This window comes from Mustelus asterias, chromosome 2, assembly GCF_964213995.1.
Source record: "Mustelus asterias chromosome 2, sMusAst1.hap1.1, whole genome shotgun sequence".
Classification (NCBI taxonomy): Eukaryota; Metazoa; Chordata; class Chondrichthyes; order Carcharhiniformes; family Triakidae; genus Mustelus; species Mustelus asterias.
Window position 1 is genome coordinate 45,305,182 of NC_135802.1, and position 12,458 is coordinate 45,317,639.

Sequence of the window (12,458 nt, forward strand, 5' to 3'; positions counted from 1 at the left end):
AGTGAACCTTCTGTAAATTGCTTCCAAAACAAGTATATCCCTCAAGTAAAGAGATCAAAACTGTAAACAGTTCTCCAGGTGCAGTCTCAACAATTTCCCATCCCAAGGGGCCTGGGAATGCACTGCCAAGTGAGGTGGCTGAGGCAGACACGTTAGTGACATTTAAGACATATCTGGATAGATTTATAGACAGATGGGGAATAGAGGGATACAGGCGATTAGTTTAGATAGGACAACGTGATCGGTGCAGGCTTGGAGGGCTGTTCCTGTGCTGTACTGTTCTTTGTTCATTGTTCTTTGTTCACTTGTAGCAATACTTCCCTACTTGATAAGACCAACATTCCATTTGCCTTCCTGATTAGTTGCTATACCTGCATGCTAACCTTTTGTGATTCATGTACCAGGACTCCAAAGTCACTTTGTGCTGCAGCATTCTGTAATCTCCCTCTATTCTTCCTGCCACAGTGGACAGGCTCACATTTTCATAGATTATATTCTATCTGCCAAATTTTTGCCCACTCGCTTAAATTGTCTGCATCCCTCTGTAGACTCTTCATATCCTCGTCACAATTTGCTTTCTGACCTAAATTTGTAAAATTGGATGTTTTGGGAGATGTCATGTGTACACAGGGTAGAATAGGAGACCAAGCAGGAGTGCATTGGAATAGTAATGAATGAGTGCAGATAAACTGAGTCAGGGGCAATGTAGCGCAATGTTATGGAAGTGGAAATAGATGGTCGAGATTTTGGTGTGGATATGGGCTCAAGTTTAACTCCAAGGCTTAGTGTCAGACTGTTGCCAGGAAGAGGGATGGAGTTGGTAGCTCAGAAATGGAGTTTGTAATGGAGGCAGTGACGTTAGTCTTCACGGTATTTAATTGGGGGTGATTTTCTTTCTCTCCTATCCTGAAACCAAGTATACCAAGACTGATGAAGCACAGTAACTGTCACCTGGCTTCATAATTTCTCTCATCAGAGAGGAAGGATTGAACTGTTAACATTCTAGGTCTATAAAGTTAAGTTACTTATTAGATAACCTCGATAGATTTTTTTTTTAATGTACGCATGTTTTCACAGGATATAGATGCCACTGGCTAGGCCAGCATTTATTGTCCATCCCTAATTGCCCTTGAGAAGGTAGTGGTGAGCCACTGCAGTCTATGTGGTGTTGATACATCCACAGTGCTGTTAGGGAGTTCCAGGAATTTGACCCAGTGACAGTGAAGGAGTGGCGATATATTTCCAAGTCAAGATGGTGAGTGGCTTGGAGAGGAACTTGCAGGTGGTTATGTTCCCATGCATCTCTGCCCATGTCCTAGGTGTTAGAGGTTGCGAGTTTGGAACGTGCTGGTGAAAGAGACTTGGTGCATCTTGTAGATGGTAGACACTGCTCACTGTGTGTTGGTGGTGGAGAGAGTGAATCTTTAAGATGGTGGATGTACCAATCAAATGGACTCTTTGTCCTGGATGGTGTCAATCTTCTAGAATGTTGTTGGAACAGCACTCATGCTGGCAACTAATCCATTCCAGATACTATGGCCCTTAGTTACCCATTGACGATCAATGTTTGCACTAGGCTGGGACTGAATGCTGTGTGACAGCCCCACAACAATGAGAGGGCGACTGAACTCTGTGCTTCACTCCCTCCTCCCCACAATAGGAAGGGATTGAGCTCCATGTAACCACACAATCCATGATGTGGATTAAACCAAGCATGTTGTGGTGTTTGTTACAGTGTAACTGTGATAGCAACAATAATCAGGCATAGGCCATTCAGTCCCTCTAATTTGTTCCTCCATTTAATAAAATCATGGCTAATCTGATAGTAACCTCAAATCTGTAATCCGCATACCTCCAATAACCTATTACCCCCTTGTTTACCAGGAATCTATCCACCTTTGCCTTAAAAATATACACAGACTCTGCTTCCACTGCCTTTTCAGGACGCGAGTAACAAAGATTCTCAAACCTCAGAGTGGAAGCATTTCCAACATGGGAGCCTCATCTCGGTTTTAAATGGGCAACCCCTTATTTTTAAACAGTGACCCAGTGAAAAGAGTGAACAGATTTGAGATGAGACAAAGGACTGGAGTAGATTGCAGTGATTACAACGGGGCAAGTGTACGAAGGGACTTACGGATAAGGACATGACTTTGAATTAAATGTTTGGAGGATGGGTTGTAGCATAAGGTCAGTAAGATGGGGGTTGTGGAAGAGAGCGATTTAGTATTGCACAGGATATGGCAGTAGAACTTTGTGGGTGAAAGGTGGAGAACCATCAAGGAACGCGTTGAGTAGTCAGCTCTGGAAATGACAAAGGCATATTTAAGGATTTTAACGGTGGAATTGGGGTGGAGGGGGTAATGTTGCAAAGCTCTTGATGGATGGGATATGGGGTTTAAAGCTCAGCTAAGGGTCAAGCAGGTTGCAAAGATCAAAACACTCAACTTGCCCAGTTCATTTGTAATCAATTGTAAAATGTTTGCACTAGTTCTATTGAAATGCTTGTTTAAATACCGCAGTTTTTAAAATTTATAACACACAGCTTCACAAGTGGTTATTCTTTGTTTAATCCAAACTATGACTGTGATGAGATTAATAACCATAGTGTTGACCAGCTATTTAGAGAAAGCAGTTGAGAAACAATTAGTTGCAGACATGAAGTAAAAACTGTCAGAAATATAATGAACCATGTAGGGTTGATGTGTGATATTCATTTGATTGTTTTCGTCACCTTTTCACTTAAACCTCTTGGTTTATTCCAGTCAGAAGTGTTAGTTGCTTACCTGATTACCTATACCGGTGGCACAGCAGCACGGTGTGGCACAATGGTTAGCACTGCTTCCTCTCAACGCCGGCGACACGGGTTCAATTCCAAGCTTTGCTCACTGTCTTTGTGGCGTCTGCACATTCTCCCCGTGTCTGTGTGGGTTTCCTCCAGTGCTCCTGTTTCCAACCATAGTCCGAAAGACATGCTGGTTAGGTGCATTGGCCATGCTAAATTCTCCCTGAGTGTACCCAAACAGGTGCCGGAGTGTGGCGACTAGAGGATTTTCATAGTAACTTCATTGCAATGTTAATGTAAGCCTACTTGTGACACTAATAAATAAACTTTAGCGCTCTCTTTGTGCTTTCTCGCATCTGTTCTTTGACTCATTTTCCAAGCTGTGTTTGTAGCTCCGGGCTTGGTTCTCGTCCCTCTCCCAGTATTGCTCGTGCTGCCGTGTGTGACAAACATCTGACCTGTTTTTGTTCAGGAAAAATACATGAATTTAACTGTCTGCCAGGCTGGCCAGACTGTAATATGGTTACTAACTCCCAGAGTGCTAAATTAAAGGCAGGGAAAGCTTGAATGACTTATTTCTAAAGTAATATCATTCATTCAACTCTGAGCATGTAAACTGATTCCGTTTGCCTCTGCGGTCACTAATCTCTTGTATTCAGACTTTGATAGCAAGCTGATAGGGGTTTCTGTCTGTATGGATAAGAGACTCAGGTAGGAAACAAAACAACAGACAGGTGGGTTGATGCTAGCAGACCTTTTTAATTACTGTGGAGCCTGACAGCATGTGGCAAAAGGACTGAAGTTAGATAAGCTGTCCCATGTGTCTTTAAAATGATGAGGAAACGATTAATGGGCTTTGTATGAAGCAGGTTGGAAAACACTGATTCATGTTGTTTTACATGCATGCAAAAAGGAATCAAAGGAGAATTTACTATCTAGGATTTTATCATGTAATAGCTACACCATAGTCAATGAATCTTGGGTGATTGACAAGACATAAAAATTGCAGACAAACTAAGGAGCGGTATTTAATGGGAATTCCACATATTCATAGAAGAAATCTCTGTAACAAGCAAAGTTGACCAGTAAATGTTTTTCAGACACTTTTATGTTAGCCACTCTAATGAAATTTGGACTATAATATGTCAGATTTCTTTTAAAGATAAAGTGACTAAACAGGCTCGTACAGTGTTGGAATGCAGGAATAGAGAGTGCATTCATCAATGTCATGTTGCAGTTTTGCAGAAAGGGGTCTCATTCAAAATTAATCTAGAGTACAGCGTCCTTTGAGACTTAAAAAATGCTGTTTAACAATTGAATAGTTTTTTTGTAAATTTTTGAATGTGTGCTATATATTGGAGGGATTTGTGTTTTTAATGGATTATAGTCTGAAGTTTTTTTAAAAACTTAAATAGTCCTGCATAAGGTGCCGTAGAAGCTATTCAAACTTCAAAACTTGAAGCAAAGGCTTTGGTGTTTTAAGCCTATGAAGAACATGAAGGAAACATGTCTGCTAATGTAACAAATAGCAGAATAGTTTGATAAAGTAGTGTAGGTATAAAGTTATTCAGTCTGAACGAACATACAATTTCTACCAGTGCAATTGTGATTTATAATCACTGGATGTTGCTCATTTCAGGTTCATAAAACTCCTTTTAAGTTTTAAAACAATAAGAATTGTATCATCCCTATGAAAGGTTCATCATAATTATTGTGTTAGCTATGATTCAGTGGTAGCGCTCACTGGCCTCAGAGTCAGAAGATTATGGGTTCAAGGCTCACTGCAGACTTAAACACAAAATGTAGACTGATATTCCAGGACAGTAGAGGGAGTGCTGCACTATTGGAAATGATGAGCTGGATTTTTATGGAGCCCGGGAGACTCTGTACAGTGTTGAAAATGGGGTGGGTGGAGGGTGAGGAAGGAGGGACCAGATTCCAGTCCTGTGGAATGTCTTGATGTTTTATTATGTTAAAGGTGATATACAAATACAAATTGTTGTTGTTGTGGAGGTGAAAACAAGTGGCCTATCTGATGGACAGGATGTTTGTTTTCAAGTTAAGTTCATTCGGACAGGGTGTCTGTTGTAGGTAAATAAGCTCACAAAGGTTAGGGCACAAGTCCCCATCATCAAATAAATGGTTTAATTTCAGTATAAATAGGATCTATGAAATTCCAGATGAAAGGATGGTGAGTAGGATATGCTGTCTCTGTGAACTGGTCAGATGACTGTGAACTTGAGTGAAGTCATAGGAAGAAGCAGATGGATGGTGTAGTACACAGAACATAGAACATTACAGCGCAGTACAGGCCCTTCGGCCCTTGATGTTGCACCGACCAGTGAAACCAATCTAAAGCCCCTCTAATCTACACTATTCCAATATCATCCATATGTTTATCCAATAACCATTTGAATGCTCTTAATGTTGACGAGTCCACTACTGCTGCAGGCAGGGCATTCCACGCCCTTACTACTCTCTGAGTAAAGAACCTACCTCTGACACCTGTCCTATATCTATCACCCTCAATTTAAAGCTATGTCCCCTCGTGTTAGCCATCACCATCCGAGGAAAAAGGTTCTCACTATCCACCCTATCTAATCCTCTGACCATCTTGTATGCCTCTATTAAGTCACCTCTTAACCTTCTCTCTAATGAAAACAACCTCGAGTCCCTCAGCCTTTCCTCATACGATCTTCCCACCATACCAGGCAACATCTGGTTGACAAATAAAATTCACAAATTAAACTGCAAAATACAATTCGAATTGAAGTGGTTTACAAGAATTTTGTAAGTTTGAGAAGATTGTGATTTCAAATAGCTGAATTTGACATTATAGCTGATAATGTTATCCACTGATTTCGCTCTCCTAATAGCCTAATGGGTAGAGTCATAGCATTAAGTCAAACAGACTAGAAGGTCCCAAATTTGCTTACCAAATGATGCTGATTTCACCCAGTCATGTTGCAGCCAGCTTCTCTGACAAATGGAGGGGGGAGTTAATCCATGGCTTCCTCTCCTGATTGCTATCATGTGATTCCTTCTAGAAAGAGTTTGCATGGATTCGAGGTGAGTACATGTACATGTGTGTTAGTCCAGCTCAGCAGTTCTGCTCTCCGTCGACAGTGCTTGCTGTCTCAGCTTCAAAAAGCGTCCCCAATTAGTCAATGTACTGGCGAACACCAAGTAGCCGTGAAATCAGGCAGTTTCTTCAGGAAACAAGGGAGTAGGCAAAGTAAAGCTGTTGGGAATTTAGTTGAGCTAAGTTATATGTGTGTTTTTTTATTTGTATGGATTACATTTTATTAAATGTGTGATGAATACTTAGTAAGAAATAAACAACTGTATATTTTTTTTCTTCTAATATAGGTTACAACAAAAGCTAAACAAGTCAAGGATTTTGTTTCAAGCACACCAGGTATGGGTAGTCTTCGTTTACGTTTTCTCAACACAACAGAAACAATGCCCATTTAGATCTAGGTCTGGGGATTATATGACAATATCCATAAAATTGCCACACGGTGTTGCCGATAGGCAGTGCCACATATGGTTTCCTGCTTCCACAATGAATAAAGCCCCTGGGCCAGTGCCATAAAACCAGTTTATTTTGTTTGTTGTAAAAAAAGATGGTGTTCTATGTCCCGTGTATGGCACCTGAAGAGTTATGAAAAGTTGGGAACATGGGTAAAAAAGCAGTGCATTCTGGTCCTTGAGCTTGTGTCATTTAATTAAGTTGTGGCTGATCGACACCTCCACTCCATTTACCCAAGTTTTGATCCATAGCCTTCAATATCCAATAAAGGTCTGTCATTCTCACTCCTGAAAATTTCGTAAGAACATAACAAATAGGAGCAGGAGTAGGCCATCTAGCCCCTCAAGCCTGCTCCGCCATTCAATAAGATCATGGCTGATCTGATAGTGGGTTCAGTTCCACTTACTCACCCGCTCCCCATAACCCTTAATGGTTAAAAATCTATCTATCTGTGACTTAAACACATTTAACGAGGTAGCCTCGACTGCTTCATTGAGCAGAGAATTCCAAAGATTCACTACCCTCTGGGTGAAGAAGTTCTTCCTCAACTCTGTTCTAAATTGACTCTCCCATATTTTGAGGCTATTCCCCCTAGTTCTTGTTTCCATTGTAAGTGGAAATAACCTCAATGCTCCTACCCTGTCTAGCCCCTTCATTATCTTATATGTCTCTATAAGATCTCCCCTCAACCTTCTAAACTCCAATGAGTACAGGCCCAGTCTACTCAATCTCTCCTCATAAGCTAACCCCCTCATCTCCGGAATCAACCTGGTGAACCTTCTCTGTACCCCCTCCAAAGCTAATATATCCTTTCTTAAATAAGGGGACCAAAATTGTACACAGTACTCTAGGTGCGGCCTCACCAGTACCCTGTACAGTTGCAGCATGACCTCCCTGCTTTTATACGCCATCCCTCTCGCGATAAAGGCCAACATTCCATTTGCCTTCTTGATTACCTGCTGCACCTGCAAACTGAGTTTTTGTGATTCATGCACAAGGACCCCCAGGTCCCTCTGCACAGTAGCATGTTGTAATTTTTCACCGTTTAAATAATCCATTTTACTATTCCTTCCAAAGTGGATAACCTCACACTTACCAACGTTATACTCCATCTGCCAGATCCTTGCCCACTCACTTAGCCTATCCAAATCTCTCTGCAGACTCTCTGTGTCCTCCACGCAATTTGCTTTCCCACTCATCTTTGTGTCATCCACAAACTTTGTTACCCTACACTCGGTCCCCTCCTCCAGATCGTCTATGTATATGGTAAATAGTTGAGGCCCCAGCACCGATCCCTGCAACACGCCACTAGTCACTGATTGCCAACCGGAAAAGCACCCATTTATTCCGACTCTCTGCTTTCTGTTAGATAGCCAATCCTCAATCCACGCTAACACTTTACCCCCAACTCCGTGTACCTTTATCTTATGCAGCAACCTTTTGTGAGGCACCTTATCGAATGCCTTCTGGAAATCTAAATACACCACATCCATCGGTTCCCCTCTGTCAACCGCACTCGTTATATCCTCAAAAAATTCCAGTAAATTAGTAAAACATGACTTTCCCTTCATGAATCCATGCTGCGTCTGCTTGATTGAACCATTCTTTTCCAGGTGTCCTGTTATTTCTTCCTTAATGATACATTCCAGCATTTTCCCAACTACAGATGTTAAGCTAACCAGCCTGTAGTTACCTGCCTTTTGTCTACTTCCTTTTTTAAACAATGGCGTTACATTAGCAGTTTTCCAATCAGCTGGCACCTCCCCAGAGTCCAGTGAATTTTGATAAATTACAACTAATGCATTTGCTATTAGTTCTGCCATTTCTTTTAGTCATGATGTGGAGATGCCGGCGTTGGACTGGGGTAAACACAGTAAGAAGTTTAACAACACCAGGTTAAAGTCCAACAGGTTTATTTGGTAGCAAAAGCCACACAAGCTTTCGAGGCTCTGAGCCCCTTCTTCAGGTGAGTGGGAATTCTGTTCACAAACAGAACTTATAAAGACACAAACTCAATTTACATGAATAATGGTTGGAATGCGAATACTTACAACTAATCCAGTCTTTAAGAAACAAAACAATGGGAGTGGAGAGAGCATCAAGACAGGCTAAAAAGATGTGTATTGTCTCCAGACAAGACAGCCAGTGAAACTCTGCAGGTCCACGCAACTGTGGGAGTTACAAATAGTGTGACATAAACCCAATATCCCGGTTGAGGCCGTCCTTGTGTGTGCGGAACTTGGCTATCAGTTTCTGCTCAGCGACTCTGCGCTGTCGTGTGTCGCGAAGGCCGCCTTGGAGAACGCTTACCCGAATATCAGAGGCCGAATGCCCGTGACCGCTGAAGTGCTCCCCAACAGGAAGAGAACAGTCTTGCCTGGTGATTGTCGAGCGGTGTTCATTCATCCGTTGTCGCAGCGTCTGCATAGTTTCCCCAATGTACCATGCCTCGGGACATCCTTTCTTGCAGCGTATCAGGTAGACAACGTTGTCTACCTGATACGCTGCAAGAAAGGATGTCCCGAGGCATGGTACATTGGGGAAACTATGCAGACGCTGCGACAACGGATGAATGAACACCGCTCGACAATCACCAGGCAAGACTGTTCTCTTCCTGTTGGGGAGCACTTCAGCGGTCACGGGCATTCGGCCTCTGATATTCGGGTAAGCGTTCTCCAAGGCGGCCTTCGCGACACACGACAGCGCAGAGTCGCTGAGCAGAAACTGATAGCCAAGTTCCGCACACACAAGGACGGCCTCAACCGGGATATTGGGTTTATGTCACACTATTTGTAACTCCCACAGTTGCGTGGACCTGCAGAGTTTCACTGGCTGTCTTGTCTGGAGACAATACACATCTTTTTAGCCTGTCTTGATGCTCTCTCCACTCCCATTGTTTTGTTTCTTAAAGACTGGATTAGTTGTAAGTATTCGCATTCTAACCATTATTCATGTAAATTGAGTTTGTGTCTTTATAAGTTCTGTTTGTGAACAGAATTCCCACTCACCTGAAGAAGGGGCTCAGAGCCTCGAAAGCTTGTGTGGCTTTTGCTACCAAATAAACCTGTTGGACTTTAACCTGGTGTTGTTAAACTTCTTACTGAATTTCTTTTAGTACCCTGGGATGCATTCCATCCGGACCAGGGGACTTGTCTACCTTTAGTCCCATTAGCCTACCCAGCACTACCTCTTTAGTAATAGTGATTGTTTTAAGGTCCTCACCCCTTACAGTCCCATGACCGTCAATTATTGGTAAGCTATTTGTGTCCTCCACTGTGAAGACCGACACAAAAAACTTGTTTAAGGCCTCGGCCATTTCCTCGTTTCCTATTATTAAATCCCCCTTCTCATCTTCTAAGGGACCAACATTTACTTTAGCCACTCTTTTCCATTTTATATATTTGTAAAAACTTTTACTATCAGTTTTTATATTTTGTGCTAGTTTACTTTCATAATCTATCTTTCCTTTCTCTATTGCTTTCTTAGTAGTTCTTTGTTGTTTTTTAAAGCCTTCCCAATCTTCTAGTTCCCCACTAATTTTGGCCACTCTGTATGCATTGGTTTTTAATTTGATACTCTCCTTTATTTCCTTAGTTATTCATGGCTGGTTATCCCTTTTCTTACATTCCTTCTTTTTCACTGGAATATATTTTTGCTGAGTACTAAGAAAAATCTCCTTAAAAATCCTCCACTGTTCCTCAACTGTCCCACCAATTAGTCTGTGTTCCCAGTCTACATTAGCCAACTCCGCCCTCATCCTATTGTAATCCCCCTTGTTCAAGCAGAGGACACTGTTTTGGGACCCTACTTTCTCACCCTCCATCTGTATTAGAAATTCAACCATATTGTGATCACTCATTCCAAGAGGATCCCTCACAAGGAGATCATTAATTTTACCTGTCTCATTACACAGGACCAGATCCAAGATAGCTTGCTCCCTCGTAGGTTCTGTAACATACTGCTCGAGGAAACTATCGCGACAGCATTCTAAGAACTCTTCCTCAAGTCCACCGTGTCCGACTTGAGTTGACCAATCAATATGGAGGTTAAAATCCCCCATGATTATTGCTGTTCCATTTTCACATGCATCTGTTATTTGTTTGTTTATAGCCCGCCCCACCTTGAAGTTATTATTTGGGGGCCTATAGACTACGCCCACCAGTGACTTTCTCCCCTTACTATTCCTTATCTCCACCCACATTGATTCCACATTTTGCTTCTTAGAGCCTATATCGTCTCTCACTACTGCCCTGATGTTATCCTTAATTAACAGTGCCACCCCACCTCCTTTTCCTTTCTGTCTATCCTTCTGAATTGTCTGATACCCCTGGATATTTAGTTCCCAGTCCTGGTCACCCTGCAACCACGTTTCTGTAATGGCCACTAGATCATACCCATTTGTACTGATTTGTGCCGTCAACTCATTCACTTTGTTTCGAATGCTACGTGCATTCAGGTAAAGTGTCTTTATGTTAGTCTTTCTTACCTGGACCCAATTTGTTAGTGCATTCCTTTGTTTGCATGCTCTGTCCCTTCCTGTTACAGACTGGTTATTCTTCCCCAGACCATCTCCTTGCACTGTGTTGACCACCTCCCTTCTCATGCTTGCCACCTTTTTTACTCTGCCTGAGGTTAGATTCCTGCCACCTTCTATACTCTCTGTTCTATTACGTGGTCTGGAAACTTTACTAACCTCTCCTGAGCCCTCGGCTCCTTTAACTAGTTGAAAGTCCTCATCATTAACCTGCACTTCTACCCTCTCCTTTACCTTTGATTTTCTAATTCTCCATACAACTGAACCCTCCTCCCCCCCCCCCCCCCCCCCCCCCCACTATTTAGTTTAAAGCCCTATCTACAGCTCTAGTTATACGATTCGCCAGGACTCTGGTCCCTGCACGATTCAGATGAATACCATCCCATCGGAACAGGTCCCCCCTTCCCCAATACTGGTGTCAATGTCCCATGAATTCAAACCCATTCCTCCCACACCAATCTTTGAGCCACGCATTTACCTCCTTAATCTTATTGAACCTGTGCCAATTCGCTCGTGGCTCAGGTAGTAATCCAGAGATTATTACCTTTTTGGTTCTGCTTTTTAATTTCGCTCCTAGCTTTTCATATTCCCTTAGCAGAACCTCTGTTCCTGTTCTACCTATGTCGTTGGTACCCACGTGGACCACGACAACTGGATTTTTACCCTCCCACTCCAAGTTCCTCTGCAGCCCAGATGAGATATCCTGAACCCGAGCACCCGGCAGGCAACACAACCTTCGGGATTCTCGATCCTGGTCACAGAGAACAGTGTCAATGCCCCTAACTATACTATCCCCAATTACGACTACATTTCTTTTTTCTCCCCCCACTTGAACGGCTCCCTGTACCACGGTGCTGTGGTCAGTTTGCTCATCCTCCCTGCAGTCCCCGTTCCCGTTCACACAGGGAGCAAGAATCTCGAACCTGTTGGACAGGTTCAGGGACTGAGGCTCCTGGAACTCTACCTCCTGGATCCCGCTACCTGCCTCACTCGCAGCCACACCCTCTTGTCCCTGACCACTGGCTGAATTCAAGTTAGTTAGTCTAAGGGGTGTGACTGCCTCCTGAAACACAGCGTCCAGGTAACTCTCCCCCTCCCTGATGTGTCGCAGTGTCCGAAGCTCAGAATCCAGCTCATCAACCCTGAGCCGGAGTTCCTCAAGCAACCAACACTTACTGCAGACATGCTCACTGGGAACCACAATGGGGTCTACCAGCTCCCACATCATGCAGGAACAACACATCACCTGACCCTCCATCCTTATTTTATTTGCTTTGTTTTTAAGTTTTTAAAAACTAAGAACTAAACCTACCCTGCCTCGCCCGTTTCCGCCTAAGCCCGTTGAGCCAAAGCCCTTCAGCCCTCACTCTACTACCTGCTCACTCCGCTGCCCGCTAACGACGCGGCCCGCTGGATAGTGCGGCCTACTTTTTAAACCTCCCGCGCGCTTATTAAAAAATTAAAAATTCCTTCCCAGGTCACCCCGCGGCTGGCCTACTTCCGCTCTTCACTTAAACTAGGAAAAAAAAAAGAAATCCTGCAAAAAAGTAAGGAAAAAAAGTCAATCCCTTACCCTTTTTACTCCAGCCACAAATAGCTCCTCTCTG

At 43.1% G+C, this 12,458-nt stretch overlaps 1 protein-coding gene across 1 annotated transcript in view; it reads left to right on the forward strand.

The window, feature by feature from the left end:
* Nucleotides 1-12,458, forward strand: part of dnajc1 (DnaJ (Hsp40) homolog, subfamily C, member 1) — a 221,331-nt gene that overhangs the window by 196,106 nt on the left and 12,767 nt on the right. The window contains exon 10 of the mRNA XM_078234513.1: nt 6,155-6,203. Within this exon, the coding sequence (XP_078090639.1) occupies nt 6,155-6,203 (49 nt within the window). The remainder of the gene's footprint in view (nt 1-6,154; nt 6,204-12,458) is intronic.